Here is a 16,053-nt window from a genome sequence, read left to right as displayed (position 1 = left end):
GTGTCACGTTGAGCAGTAGTATCGATTCAAGTGGCCATCATAGCACAAACCCCTCTAGCGTCAAGGCAGGGCTTTTGCCATCCCAGCGGTGAAATCTTCTCATTTTTTCAACCGGTTGATCTAGTCCACTCATTCAAACAACGTTTCGATTGCCGACTCGGCCATCATCTTCTGGGATCTTGAATGCTGTGGTATCCGGTGTTTCGGGTTTTCATGTACTGTGACAAGTTTTCTTCCGACTTGTATCCATTATGTGATTCGAAAATCCTGATTCATGGTCATTAGAGGCAAAGGACGGCCCCGAATGAGTTATATAGGACAGGTTATAAAGGATGTAAAAGAGAATAAATAGGTATGCAGCTATGAAGAGATTAGCGGATAGGAGAGAGAAATGGAGAGCTGCGTCAAACCAATCTTAGGATTGTTGATTAATGATGATGCTCATTAACACCGAAATGTAGCTGACGATGGGGAAAAGGAAGGGTAGGGTGCGTGGCATCATCAGTCAACATTTAAATCGAGAATTCCAGGTGTCACAGCATTCATCACCTCTCAAGGTGATGGCCAAAACGGCAATCAAAACGTCACGACGCGTCGTGATAATTGGGGCAGTTCAACCGGCAGAAAACCCGATAAGATTTCATCCCTCTAGGATAATTCCACGTCGGCTCAAAACAAGAATTTCCCAACCCGTACCTCTCTCTCCGATTCCTTTTAAATTTGGAATATTAGTGACCTTATTTTTAGTAATTAATAGAAATACCAATTTTTGGAGTTTTACAATTATTGATTTTTAAAGTTGCGGGACACAAAATTAGGGATATTTTTATTTGGATGCATCTGTTCCTAGATGAACGGCTACAACTTTAGGATTCAATGTTAAAAATGCTTTTTTTAATCAATAAATTTTTATTTAAAATGTTATGGAACGCGGGCTACTTAATTAATTTTCAAACCACGAGTCACAGGCTCAAAACTTGATTTTCAAAGTACCCCTGTCATTTTTAATAGCTCTTTTTATGGTTCCTTTGCATTGCCAACTCCGATAAAAATATCATAAGGGTTAAATTTTTCGTCACAATATGGTCGGAAACTTATACTTACCACGTGGGGAATCATTACATTCTGATACATCTCGTGGTAAATTTAGAGGGCATAGAGTTCCTGCAATTTTCACATACCATGTGTGATGTGTTTGGTTTAAAAATCATCATTCATTAATTGTATAGTTTTTCATGCTCATCGTAGAATCAGGTGGGCCCAGAGCAACAAACAAATGAATCGCGATCCCTTCGGCGTGAATTCTCTCTGTAATCATCGCGTGTTCGGAGGACCTTTTTTGTCATGAGCTGGTCCCGTTTTCAGTGACACCCTCGATCAACATCACTGCTCAACTGGCTCTGCGCCAGATGACCGGCCACGCACCTGATTCGTCGCTTAGAGTGCGCCATCGTTCAAAGCCCCTCCATGTGCTGTTCGCTACCATCTTGCCAGAGGCAGGCAGGGATGACGGACACGAATCTTATAATTAGGGGTCACTTCGATTCGAAGCTTGTTTTCTAGTTGAGGGTCGAGTTCACCCAGACTAAGCCACGGGATGACACATTTAGGATTGAGGAACTCCATCCATCTCGTGTCCCTCTGAGTTTTTTTATTAAAAGGGAAGCGCAAGCACTTTGTGGTCACTGATCGAAGGATCCGGATATCAAATGCCAGCCGAAGCCCTTAGCCTAAGCTTAGTATTCAAGTGCCAAGTAGCTGCGTCACTCACTCTATGACATTCGCTGAGCTAACGGGCTCTGCCCTCACCTATCCTAACAAAGCAGCGAGCGAGTGAGTGAGTTGCGTCTTTGTGTTCGTACAATAGAGACAACTAGGGCTGATCCGAGGGTTGAACACGGTGAATTTTTGTTTCGAATAATCGTTGGATGGAACGGTGAGGAATTTTAGTTAGTTTATGCCATTTCCTCGTGTTTTTCGTTGCAACCGTTTGTGGGCAGCAAAAAATTAAAAGATATATTTATTATCAATAAACAAAAATGTGATCAAAAGATACTTGCATAAATTTACTGTATAATTAGTTTTTTACGTGTAGTTTATATCTTTTTGCAGTTAATATGCATATGATTAATTTCCTATCATAAAAATTTTTACTCCTCCAATTATGAAAGAAAATCTTAGTAGAAGTGAGATGTGATGCATGACCTAATTCTTAAATGAAATTCAGAGGGAAAGATGCATTTGGTGGAGAGTTGTCACTTTTCTATGCTTCATTTATTATTATTTTATTCTGAATTTATTCTGCTCTCGAGCATAATTCAAGGATGCTTTTCAGTCGGGTACCAATGATATGGCTCCTTTCTCTCACTGAAAATGGATTATTTATCTACGTTTTGACTTGAAGTAAATACCACCTTTTATTTTTCAAAAAGCTCACGCATTTCTCGAATGCTCACATTTTACTTCTTTTTCTCTTTCAAAGTGCACGCTATGCACCTTGAAATGTTTGCGTTTATAATGTATACCATTTCCCGCTTTTGTTTATAATTCAAATACATGAGTTTTAGCGAGGTAATTTTCAAATTTGAAATACAAGCAAATGTTGAAAATTATCTATATAAAATGACCTGAAATTTTCAAAAATGATGGAATTGATTTAGAATGGCTGTCCGAGACAAATATTTTCACTCAATCAAGTTCAGCACATTCTCCTAACTTGTTAAATCCATTTGGACCAATCTTATAAACACTGGGCAGTTGATGTGTTTTTTATTAAAATCCATCGATACAAACCCTAGGTGCCCCACAACTCAAATTCATTTTCTCCAAATGAGCACCCACTTTATGGATACCCGAATAGAACATTGATAGCTTTCTTGATCTTCTCTATTCGATCAAATTGTAACAGTGTGGGCACTTTCACCGTTGCTAGGAATTGTCCTTCCTCAGACATGTTCCTTGATAAAAAGTTGCAACCTCAGGTACTCCGCTCAATTCACTGACTATGTTCGGTTGCAAGGCCCTTGCTGAAGAGGGCTATTTTGTGACCGATATCCGCAAAGACGAGTTTCAACTTCGTCTTGTTCCGGCAATGTCCCGACTGCGCTCATCTTGAGCAATATTCTCCCTCATCCAATTGAGTGCGTGAGTGGATGCAGGAGTCATAGTGTTCAGAGGACTCCTGAGTTCATGTGTAGTCAAGGCGTTGGTATTGTCAACAGGGTCCCAAAAGCCCTGTGAAGACACCAGGTTATAACCCTGATCAAGTCATAGTGGAGTCATTATATCCTATAAAAGTGAGTTTTCGTAATTTCCAGAATTTCTCTCGAAGTGGAAACTTTTATGACACCCAACGATTGGATTTATTTCTTTGCTCATTACGCTTAAATGTACTCATATTAAGCGCTTTGGCAGTGGTTCAATTAATCAGTGATATAAAAATAATCAGAGTGAATGAAAATTTAATGTTAAATTTTCTGATGTTGTGCAAGTGAATTTTAGTGATTATAAGGCGAACGAGTAGAATATAAATTGATCTCCTCATTAGCGTCTTCGCCGTTTCCCATCCAAGGTCTTCCCATTCAATGCCTTTCACCCTTCATATACTTTATGGTACATTTAATAAATGTTCATCCAAAGTAATCATAATATATCTAGATAAACTGCGTGAATCCGATCAACTACGCTCCGAGTAGTCAAAGTGGACATTCAAACAGCTTACGAGTTTCTTCATATTCTTGGCGGCTGCCTCTCATGAACTTGTGAGCGGAGTGAACGAGCGGTCGATTTTATACAGCCAGACTCGCTTGGCTCGAGTTTAGGCATTCGATTTAGCTGGAAACTATGCGAAAGCGGACGAGGAAGTATTTATCACTTTCTGGGATTAATTATGGGCTCCCAATATCTTGCAGAGGGCCGACGCAAGTTGTCCTGTGCGCAGGGAAAGTTTCGAGGCACGCGACTTTGCTTGAACCAATCAGACGACAACAAGCGTCCCTTAGGGCCGCAGTCGCCCTCAGACCCCCACTTTGTTAAGGGGATGGGAAACGGTGCCAAAATACGCTTATTCTTGCACTATTCGGCGATAAACTGCGTCAGATTGGCTTGCTTGCAGAGAGCAAGGCTGTCACCGCTCGATTCTTGAGCTTAAGTGTTTTTGGATTAACGCTATGGAACCCATTTTGGAAATCATCCAACATTCTTCTTTTTCTAGAGCATTACTCGGCACATTATTGAGATACGAGAATGAAGCAAAGTTTATAATGAGTCCAAATATCCTTGTAGCATCTTAAGTCCCACAGAATGGGTATGATAATTATTATACGCGTAATAAATAGTCCGGCCTTTTCTAAGTATTCGTGAGTGTAATATCTGTGTTGACAAACCTTAGCATTTCCCAGTTCCCGACACCCTTACGTCTTAGCCGTTTCCCATCCAAGGTGCCATTCAATGCCTTTCACCCATTCTGGGTTCGATGGCGAATCTTTCCTGGACCGTTCATCTTGTCACTCTCTAATTGAACTATTCCCCCTCCTCTCCATTTGAGGGAATTCGAACATAGTGGCGGAACTGGACCTCAAATACCTTTGGCTCACATGCCCACTCAAACAAGCAGATTTGAGAATGCTCGTTTGGCAACGCCCCGTGTCAGCCCCCCTCCCCGCCATCTCACCTGCAAACACATTTCGAACCGAGCATATCATCAGTCAGCATAAATAGAGCCATAGCTTACCGCTTGTTTTCGACCATCCTTGTTTCTATGGCTTGCGATAGCGTAGCAGTATTTGCAGCACCCTCATTATGCCTGTACTTTCAACTCTGTACTTCTTTCTCGTAGTTAGGTTCCACTTTTCCCAGCCACGTGCATGCACGACACGTAGGCTCTGCTTCCGAGATGCTGTCGTAGCAATTGCCTCTTCAACCCCTCTCTCTCTGCACCCACACGGCTTTATTTCAATACGATCGACTATTGCGCCGCCGCCCCTTCAAATCTCTCGCTGAGCAATCTCTCCTTTGGGATGCACTCACTGCCCCATCATCGCAAAAAACATCGTAATGCAAGCAAGAGGACTCTGTTCTCTCTATGCAGCCAGCGCCTCTCTGCGGCCGAATCGAGAAAAAAGCGGCTACGCCTCGAATCGAAGGAGTGCGAGCGAGCAATCGACAATCGACTGCCTCCTTTCAGTCTTGCTCACACGTCCATGTTGACCGGTTGTTGTGGCCTAAGTTCAAACGTGATATCTCACCACTAACATCAACGCAAAAGTTTCCCTATAGTGCCAACGCACTCTGTGGTAGAAAAACAGAAGAGATGACAGTGGCGTTCTCGTCTTGTCTTCAGTTTCAGAAATAATATTTGGCTTACTATTTATCTCCCGTAATGAATAACTTCAAAAAAGTATGAACTATGTTCTTTGCCCTTGTAGGTAAATAAACGTTTGGCGCGTCAAATATATTCATATGCATCGATTTCTAAAGCTTTCAAACTTCAACTGCTTCACGTTCACTAACTGATCGAATCAAGATGACCCACGCCCTTGATTGATTCGCACGCTCCTCGCAGTTCTTTGCGGTCACCGCACGAGTCCAGCGTAGTGGTCGTAATATCTTGTTTCCACCCCGAAGTATATAGCTGAAGCAGAAGCTCTTGTGCAATTCGAATATGAAATGATTGATAACGAGATATTTTTGTCAGCGAGTTAGCCAATCGAAATCAGTTATTGAATCGATAAACAAATGCCACACAACTTCGCTGCTAAAATAGGAATAATTCAGACCAAGAACGTCAATCATTAAACTCAATACGAGAGAGTCGATAAGTTGAGCGCATCCGGAATGACCGCTTGCATGACCTAGCCTACATGACCATTTGTTGGGAGTGGAAAATTCTATCCTTTGCTAGGTACCAAGTCGGGTTCTTTGGGTACAAGATTGTAAGTACTAGAATGACCGTTCACACGAAAACAATAGACTTTTTGGATCGGTTAGATTCCGGCCCCGTGAGTCCAGGTTGAAATCCTGAGAGAGGAAACCCGAGAGTTGATTTACGTAAGATGGAAAAAATATATCCGAAACTGGTTTTTCAATTGACATGGGCGATCATCAACGGCGAGTGCTACAGAGAAAGAGGGGTGCGAACAGATGCTATTCCGCAGAGGACTTAAGTTGAAGAGTGCTCACTTAACAATGACCAGGGGGCCGATTGTGTAACTTTACGTTCGAACGTAACGATCCGGTTCCCGTGGAATTTAGATCAACAACTCGAAAACAATTGAAGGAGCGATTGTGTAACTTTACGTTCGAAAGTATTCCGGCTCTCGAACGAAAGCATCTCTTCGTCAACACATCACCTGGCGATAAGGCTATCGAATCGTTCACAGGTGAGGTTTGGGATGGAATTTAAATGTTTATTACCTTTCATGGCCACGTTTTATGTCCTTTTTTTTGGGATTAAGTGAATTATGCAATCAATTATATTCATAAATCGCAGTGTTATGTTGTTGATTACGTGAATTGTAGTGAATTGACATTAATAATTGCAATTTATGCGTATTAGTTCACTATGGTATAAAGATGAGCATGTTTACATTTGCTTCGCTATGTAATGTGTGTGCAATTGAAATGAAATTATCTCATGTGGAATTAAGTGAATTAAACATTCTATTTAATTTGTACATCATTGTGTTATGTTTTTAATAACGTGAATAAGTAGTGAAATTACATCGATAACTACAATTTGTACGTGTTAGTTTACTATACGATACAAAGATGAGGACGTTTACAATAGAGTATGTGCACATTTTTGGGAAGTGATCTTAAAAAAGAATTTACACCTCAATTAGGCTAAATTCCGAGTCTGAGAATAGAGAGGTACTTTTTAAGCGAGATATTAACTATTAAAATTTGCAAAATTAATGATGCGCTGAAACACCAGTCGGCCATATTCTCAAGGCTGTGACGTCATTTTGTTCGACGTGTTCTCAGGCATTCGTTGTTCTTAAGGGTCAGCCCCTCTACTGCGTATACTGTGTTTGGAAAGAAGCCATGGCATGCCTTATGAACTAGATTTAAAGTGTGTACATGCCATCATCTACATCTTTTAATTCATTTGTTTCTCGGTTACGCTGACGACAAGACTCTATCAACTTTTCTGCCTCGAACTACCTAATCGTATTTCTTACTCCTCGGTTCTCGCATTTGCGTTCGTTTGCAGATTTATAGTGACATTAAAATTAAGAGACACTTAAACAGTGATGATCCTTGAAAATAGTACGACTTAATTCGTGAAAACTAAGTCACTAATTAGTAACTAACTTAGTAACTGTACCCGTACTACTAACTAAAAAACGGAAAATTAATTTTCGATAAAAAGTGATAGTTTGGGTATTCAAAATGTTTGTAATTTAATTCCAAACACAGTGATGCTAATATTTTCCAAATCGGATGTGAAATAAGCTCATTATTACGTATCACAAGTCGGGACTACTTTTTGGAAATGCACCGCGCGCAGGGATTCCTCGCTTAATGGATAGTCATTACAAGACACTTGTACCTTGAAAACCAATCAACTTATGCTGTGAAGAAATATAAAATGAACCAATTATTAAATTGTGCTAACAAATGCTTCGAGAAGCATATTGAAACCGAATGAAAGAAAAGTAATCGTCTGATCTAACTATCAAACATTTGATTTCCAGCCCGAGAGATTTCCGACATTCATCCGGATCTAGTTTTCAATAACCAATTTTTAGACATACCCCACAAATGCTATTCATAAACCTCAACCAAGAAAATGTACATCTGACTGACATATCTATGTTGGCGAACTGAAAATAACTTGTAGAAACATTGAGATAATCAGAACTCTGCTTTTGAATACATTAATTCTACGAAAGAACAAATATGTCGACTAAAAGTGCGTTTTGTTTTTAAGAAAGTAAGATCAGATTACTGCTTAAACTGGATCAAAATGTAACTTCAGTTATTTGTGCTTACGTTTAAAACCTTAAATAGCCCAGAATAAGAAGAACCCAGCTCAGTAACGGCAATTTAATAATTAACTATGGATATTCATCCAGTCACCACGGGCCATAACTGAATATGAAAAATTATTTTTCGCGAGTCAGTAGGTTAAATAACAATAGAATAGAAAATAGTTAAATACATAGATTAAATTATGATCGGTATTTGAAATGACAATAATACAAATATCGATAGTTATCTACCTACCGGCACTTTTAGTTCCGTAAACCTTCAAATCGTGCTAACAAACTTTTGGCCAATTACCTACTGTAAACAATCTTACTTAATTCACTTATGTTAGACCTAATTTCCGATGAGGTTTCCCGTCCATTTCTCTTTATTATGAATGAGACAAGACAACAAAAAAGCTCCAGTTCAACATTAAAACTTCGTTCCGAGGCATGTAGGTATAGTCCAACATAAACAGCACGGTCAATCATTGAAGCATCCACCTTCGGGATATTATTTGAAGAAACCCTCACGAAACCTGATTCCATGATAAGCACTTAAACGTATTTCCCTTTACACAGATCAGATCCACCAAATTTTTCCAATGCACACGTAGTTTATTGAATCATAAACACGATCATAACACGATAAACACCTTGCACGCTGATGAGATAGACCAGAATGACGTCACATACCGAGGAGCCAATAGATGAGCGTTTTCGTCTGCCTAATATCGTTGCGAAAACAATGCATATTAAATAGTAATTATTAAACAAACTAAGCAACAATTAATGCTGTTAATCGAAAGTAATGATATTTACGATACACTTTATCGAATAAACTGCATTTCATTCGTATTCCTCCCGAGTGCACATACTCTATTGCTTCGCTATGTAATGTGTGTGCAATTCAAATGAAGTTATCCTTTTTGTATGCTTGATTTAAACGTGGTTCCACTATAGTATATTAGGTAAATTATAGTTGTGCTATAATACATTGCCAAATTTATATTCTCTACGAGGTTTAATTTAATTCGGATCATCGGGCGGTTATTGACAAGTAAATGATTTAATTTATGTATTCAAATAGTTTATTTTAACTTCTCAATGACGTCGTAAATTAAGTTGAATTTATAAGGTTTATGTACTTCAATTAATGTCTCTGATGCGATATGGTTTCCTCAAAAAGGGTAAATTTTCGAACTGATGTTCGGGTGTTTGAGACGAGAGGAGATATCAAAGATGACTATGCATATTTGCTTTTTCTTTCAAGTAATAGGTGAAAGGTTTGTGATGATGAGAATGTTTTTGATTGAGAATATTAACGTACTTATTTATTTCGTGAGTTACATGCTTTTTTAACTGTTTACCTTACGACTTATTATTAAGACGTTGTACTAATTCACACTCGTCAGTTTTTATTTCTTGCAAATATTCAATATTCTGCGGCATTGCTCCTTGCAGACACACAAAGGCGAAGACGAGAGCCTATCAATATCGAATATCCGTTCATATATTTGATCTAAATGACTTTAGTCAATTACAAATGATACAAGTTATTATTTAGCGAATTGCAAAAGTAACGAAACGGAGACTTACCGCGGCATTTCTAAATAGTCAGCGATATCTAAGTAAAAACTACTTATCCCAAATATCAGCTACGCTCCAACGAAAAGGAGGAAAGGAAATACTGAATTGAAAGAGATTGATTTATACGCAAAGTTAAATTCTTTCATTAATATAAACTTAATTGGCCAATTGTCTCTGAAACCAATATTGTTAAGTTAGTTTCGCTATTCAAAACAACCACAAGCACTTTCAGCCTTACTGCGCATGAGCAGAAAGAAAACAATCGCGTAACGTATTCCCAATTCCAAGTAAATATGACAACGTCGTAACTTTCGATTGCTTGTTGACGATCGTCCATACACAATCGCACATCGGCTTACGTTCGAATACCGGGAACTCAATCGAGAGTGAACGGATCTCTAACGATCGTTCGAACGTAAAGTTACACAATCGGCCCCCTGGGGTAACTTGGCTACCTTTCGATCGTTAGAGGTCCGTTCACTCTCGATTGAGTTCCCGGTATTCGAACGTTAGCTGTAAGTGCGATTGTGTATGGACGATCGTCAACAAGCAATCGAAAGTTACGACGTTGTCATATTTACTTGGAATTGGGAATAAGTTTCGCGATTGTTTTCCTTGAGCGCATGCGCAGTAAGGCCGAGAGTGGCTGTGTTTGTTTTGAAAAGCGAAACTATGTTAACAATATTGGTTTCAGATACAATCGGCCAATTAAGTTTATATTATTGAAAGAATTTAACTTTGCGTATAAATCAATCTTTCTCAATTCAGTATTAAATACCTTCCTTTCCGTTGGAGCGTAGCTGATATTTGGGATAAGTAGGTTTTACTCAGATATCGCTGACTATTTAGAAATGCCGCGGTAAGTCTCCATTTCGTTACTTTTGCAATTCGCTAAATAATAACTTGTATCATTTGTAATTGACTTAATTCCTTTAGAGGAAATATATGAGCAGATATTCGATATTGATAGGCTCTCGTCTTCGCCTTTGTGTGTCTGCAAGGAGCAATGCCGCAGAATATTGAATATTTGCAAGAAATAAAAACTGACGAGTGTGAATTAGTACGACGTCTTAATAATAGTCGTAAGGTAAACAGTTAAAAAAGCACGTAACTCATGAAATAAATAAGTACGTTAATATTCTCAATCAAAAACATTCTCATCATCACAAACCTTTCACCTATTACTTGAAAGAAAAAGCAAATATGCAGAGTCATCTTTGATATCTCCTCTCGCCTCAAACACCCGAATATCACTTCAAAAAGTTTACCCTTTTTGAGGAAACCATATCGCATCAGAGACATTAATTGAAGTACATAAACCATATAAATTCAACTTAATTTAAGACGTCATTGAGAAGTTAAAATAAACTATTTGAATACATAAATTAAATCATTTACTTGTCAATAACTTCCCGATGATCCGAATTAAATTAAACATTGTAGAGAATATAATTTTGGCAATGTATTATAGCACAACTATAATTTACCTAATATACTATAGTGGAACCACGTTTAAATCAAGCATACAAAAAGGATAATTTCATTTGAATTGCACACACATTACATAGCGAAGCAATTGTAAACGTCCTCATCTTTGTATCGTATAGTAAATTAACACGTACAAATTGTATTTATCGATGTAATTTCACTACTTATTCACGTTATTAAAAACATAACACAATGATGTATAAATTAAATAGAATGTTTAATTCACTTAATTCCACATGAGTTAATTTCATTTCAAATGCACACACATTACACAGCGAAGCAAATGTAAACTTGCTCATCTTTATACCATAGTGAACTAATACGCACAAATTGCAATTATTTATGTCAATTCACTACAAATTCACGTAATCAACAACATAACACTGCGATTTATGAATATAATTGATTGCATAATTCACTTAATCCCAAAAAAGGACATACAACGTGGCCATGAAAGGTAATAAACATTTAAATTCCATCCCAAACCTCACCTGCGAACGATTCGATAGCCTTATCGTCAAGTGATGTGTTGACGAAGAGATGCTTTCGATCGAGAGCCGGAATACTTTCGAACGTAAAGTTACACAATCGCTCCTTCAATTGTTTTCGAGTTGTTGATATAAATTCCACGGGAACCGGATCGTAACGTTCGAACGTAAAGTTACACAATCGGCCCCCTGCTCAAAGTAAGTCAATCGAAAAACCGGGTCCGGGGAGGAACATTTTATTCCGTTGATTGGAATTTGGGTTTCTTGTGTCTGGGCATCTTCAATTAAGACAATGAGTAGCTCAGCTTAATTATGAAAATTAATAAGGCTATGGCCAACGACTATTTTCGACATTCCGCATCATAAAATTATGATGTCAACGTTTGAAATCGGTCGATGTAAGTAAAGTGTGCTAAATGAAGGGATGATTTTTTTTTTAATCTTTCGACTGATATCACTTAAAATTTCGTCCACTGGGGTGATCGGAAGGAGCGCTAGTTTGTGGTCAGGGCAGTTGGTGAGTCTTCGAGGCGGTGTGTGCGCTTGTCGATTGTTCGCTCGGCAGCGAGAAGCGCTTGTCGATGCTCTGCTGTCTGTCTGTCTCTTCCGCTTGCGCCTTCTTCTTCTCATTCCTCGCCCCTCGGCGCGCGCCTTCATCTTGCGCCGCGCGCTCTCTCTGTCGGCAAGCAGGTGAAGCAGGTGGAGGAGTACATGGCGTATCGCAAGCTGCCTCGGGAGATGCGACAACGCATCACCGAGTACTTCGAGCACCGCTACCAGGGCAAGTTCTTCGACGAGGAGGCCATCCTCGGCGAGCTGTCGGAGAAGCTGCGCGAGGTAAGCACTGCGGCGAATAAAAACCACACTCATGTGACACTATTTTTTAACTTTTCATGTGTTGTTTTTATTTATACATATGCTTTTTTTAATATACGTCATAGTAACTCATTTCGTATTAATGATTATTTTTTTAATTGAATGATTATAAAAATGAGGCGAACAGAGAAAAATCGAAGCACGTTTGAAAGCTAAGAAAGAGGCTGATCAATCTAATGAATGAAAGCCACTTTAACCAAATGAAAGATAGTGGAAAACTTCTAAATTATGATAATATTTATTCGACGTCTACAAAATATGCTAGTGCAAGACAATATGATAATATTTTTCCGGTAACCATTCCACTTTCATTTACATTTTTTTGTCATCTTTTCAGTCTTTTTTGTCAGTATGACCTCACCATTTTTGCCTATCCTGAAAAATATTTCCCTTTCTACGTGACCTGCAGCATTTATATTTAATAGGTTTATAACTAACTATTGGTTTCCTGACTTATTTTTTTTCAATTTATTGATTTCATTATGACAGACTTAAATGTCACATCATGTTTAGACAGAATTTTTCTTATCCCTTTTCGAAACTGTTTTGAAGCGAGAACAAAATTTTTCCCATTCGTCGAATAATCAATCGATGTTTTGCAGGACGTGATCAACTACAACTGCCGCTCCTTGGTCGCATCTGTGCCTTTTTTCGCCAACGCGGACTCTAATTTCGTCTCTGACGTCGTTACCAAACTCCGGTACGAGGTCTTCCAGCCAGGTAAGTTGTTCCAGCTGCTAATGTACACTGGAAACAATGTTAATCTCAATAAATTCAACGGTATCAGGCGATATATGGTGGAACTACAAGTCATATAAATTAATTGCAAAACTATCATATCTACATTCCATTTTCTTACTTTCATTTCGACTCGTTTTAATACCTCAAGTGTAATCAGGAGGATAACTGATTTGTTCAAAAACAAGAGGCATTTCATACAAGAGGCTGTCAGTACAGAAGGAAAGATATAGGAGGGTTGGAGTAGAATGTGATATCATTCATTTTAAAGTGAGATAAACGGTTAAGTTAGGACTAAGGGAAGTGATAAATGGATCGTAATTAAGGAATGATGATTATGAAATTAATGCATTATGGTTATTTAAATGATGAAACATTAAAGAGGAAATGAATTTTAGGAATGCATGGCCATCGCAAATTATAGTTTTGTACTTATCACTTAAACAAAATTATAATTTCTTGATTTAAACTTTCGCGGCTCATGACGATTAAAAAGTGACGTAAGCGTGGGTCAAATATCGGATTTTGCCCCGACGCGACGCAGTGGGCTAGACTCGAATTAAGCTGGCCAAAATCTCATGATCGATTTTTTTAGCTTGGAAGTTGAAACTTCGCATACATATTCTCAAATAAATTGTGCATGACTTGTCTGATTATTTCTTTCCTGTGCCTTCACGTTAACAATATAATTGAGGTCAAAGTTGAAACAATTTAGCGAAAAACGACTATCCTCGGCTTTTTCTGAAAAATGCCAACTTTATCCTCGTGCAGTGGTTTCATGAATAGTTTAATTGACAAAACTGTTATACCACCTTACATTCCTTTACCTTACACTTGGAGGGTTTTTAAATATTTTGCTTCATCATTAATTAAAGATATATAACAAAATGGCGGAGCTTTTTTCATCCAATTTTTTACATAAACGCCGAGAAAAAGTGGATACTTCCGCCAAGTTACTTATACCACGTCGATCTATGAAGGTTCTACATTGTGAATCTAAAGTTAAATGTTGCACCAACTTCTTGAGCCCAGAAAGTGAAAGTGATAAGGACTCGTGAGATAGTGAATGAAATAAGTAGCAATCTCCGTCCTCGCATTCCTCTAAAGTGGCGGTATTTTCGCTGGCCTAAGTATTATGCGAGGAGGCGTCTATGGCACTAACGATACGTCTCAGTGGTTTGCCTTCTATATGTATTTTAGGTGTTCGTTCCTTCTAACTTCTTATCCATCATAACTAACATCTGGTCCATCTACATGTTTCTCGGTGGCTTCGGTGATTCCCCTTTTGAAGTGGGAAGTTGATTCGCGTTCTAATTTCCGGTATGGGGAATTCGTAATGACCTCCTCCATCTTCTCAACGTTGTCCTCTTTGTTTAATATAACCGTCGCATTATCAATATCCGCTGGTGGGATGATCAGGTCCTCCTTCTTTCTGAGTTTTTTAAGAGCCATCCTCTCCCTCTTAGTGACGTTGTATCTCTGCAGTTGGGAAGTGGCGTTCGTAAGGATGTGTCTTATTTCGCTCTCTGCTGCTGGCCTCTCCTGCTCTCAACTACGAGAATGACGTCTTCGACGGGAATTCTCGCTGGCTCCAAGACACAACTCAGTTCTTTCTTTAAGGTCTGTGTCGTTGGGAACTTAGGCAGATGAAATGCGTTATCTTAACGCGGTTTGGCGGGTGCTCTTGTTGCTTTGAGGTCGTTGAATTTCTTAAGGTGTTTCTTCTTTCTGGCATCTGTGACGGCTTTCATGTGTACCGTAGTCAATCGGTCGAAATCTTCTTTCTTCCGAGAGTTCGCGAGGAACAAATGAATCTCGAAAAGTTTTTTTCCAAACGTTGTCCATTTCGCGGCGTGTTTCTTGTATAGCGGCACGCAGTAAGGTGCTGGCTCGTTGAAGAATTCTTGTTGTTCGGGATGAGGAAATTAGACATCGATTGTCAATTGATTTTGGTTTCAGGGAGGAATATGGGAGATGGTGGGTTCATTCCCGCGGTGATGAATGTGTGAAGAAATGGAGGCGGTGAAGAATGTTTCTTTTCTAAATTTCGAGGTGCACGATAAAAAGAGCCAGTAGAAAAGACCTGTCGCGTGTGTGTGAATAAATCAGCTGTCCCGAAGATGACGCTGATGCGTTGAAACGTGTTCAATTAAATTTGAACACAACAAAATAGCTTTTTTTATTTATTATGAATGCATTTTGTTCCACCGAAAATCGCCTCGTATACGGACTTCGATAAGATACCGCTGAATTCATCTCTCATTTCGAGATAATCTCGGCAAAGGAAAATACAGAGGAGTTATGGAATTTCTTGAATCACTTATACAACTATTCCAGATATTCATTTCAATTGCCATGAACAGATAAAATCGTTTTTCCTACAAACATTCACATTCTAATATTAGAATTTGAAGATATGTGCGTCCGTTGTAGTAACTCTTAGGAGCTCCCTGAAATTCTGTTCTCCCACTTCCACGTGTGAGCCACTTGTTGCCAGCATTTAAGGATAGAGTGGCATTCTTCAACGTCGCGTCGGCGGAGAAATTATGAGCACTCGAGCGTGGAAACGAATTGCTAAGTAACGAAAGGAGACACAAGAAATATAATTACATATTTGTTTTCCTTTTGAAATTCTGGATCGTTTTTAATGTGACCTTTACCTAAGAAACGCATTGTTATTTCATTAATCTCGCGAGAGGAATATTTGGTCTTCTTACTTTCTAATGACAAGATAAAAAGGCCCTCTTTAAAAGCCTGTTGCGTGTGAATGAATCAGCAGCCATGAATATTACGCTGAGGCGTTAAAATAAATGGAAATTAAAGTAAAATTAGGACAGTGCTATAGCTTTGTTATTTATTGAGAGATGCGTGCTGTTCTACCATATATCGTTATATACTTACGC

At 38.7% G+C, this 16,053-nt stretch overlaps 1 protein-coding gene across 1 annotated transcript in view; it reads left to right on the top strand.

Moving 5' to 3' along the window:
* LOC124166124 (potassium/sodium hyperpolarization-activated cyclic nucleotide-gated channel 3) overlaps positions 1–16,053 on the top strand; it is a 295,929-nt gene that overhangs the window by 259,122 nt on the left and 20,754 nt on the right. The window contains exons 8-9 of the mRNA XM_046543779.1: positions 12,227–12,373; positions 13,015–13,132. Coding sequence (XP_046399735.1) covers positions 12,227–12,373; positions 13,015–13,132 — 265 coding nt within the window. The remainder of the gene's footprint in view (positions 1–12,226; positions 12,374–13,014; positions 13,133–16,053) is intronic.

This window comes from Ischnura elegans, chromosome 9, assembly GCF_921293095.1.
Source record: "Ischnura elegans chromosome 9, ioIscEleg1.1, whole genome shotgun sequence".
Classification (NCBI taxonomy): domain Eukaryota; kingdom Metazoa; phylum Arthropoda; class Insecta; order Odonata; family Coenagrionidae; genus Ischnura; species Ischnura elegans.
This window is presented reverse-complemented; position numbering and strand designations above follow the sequence as displayed.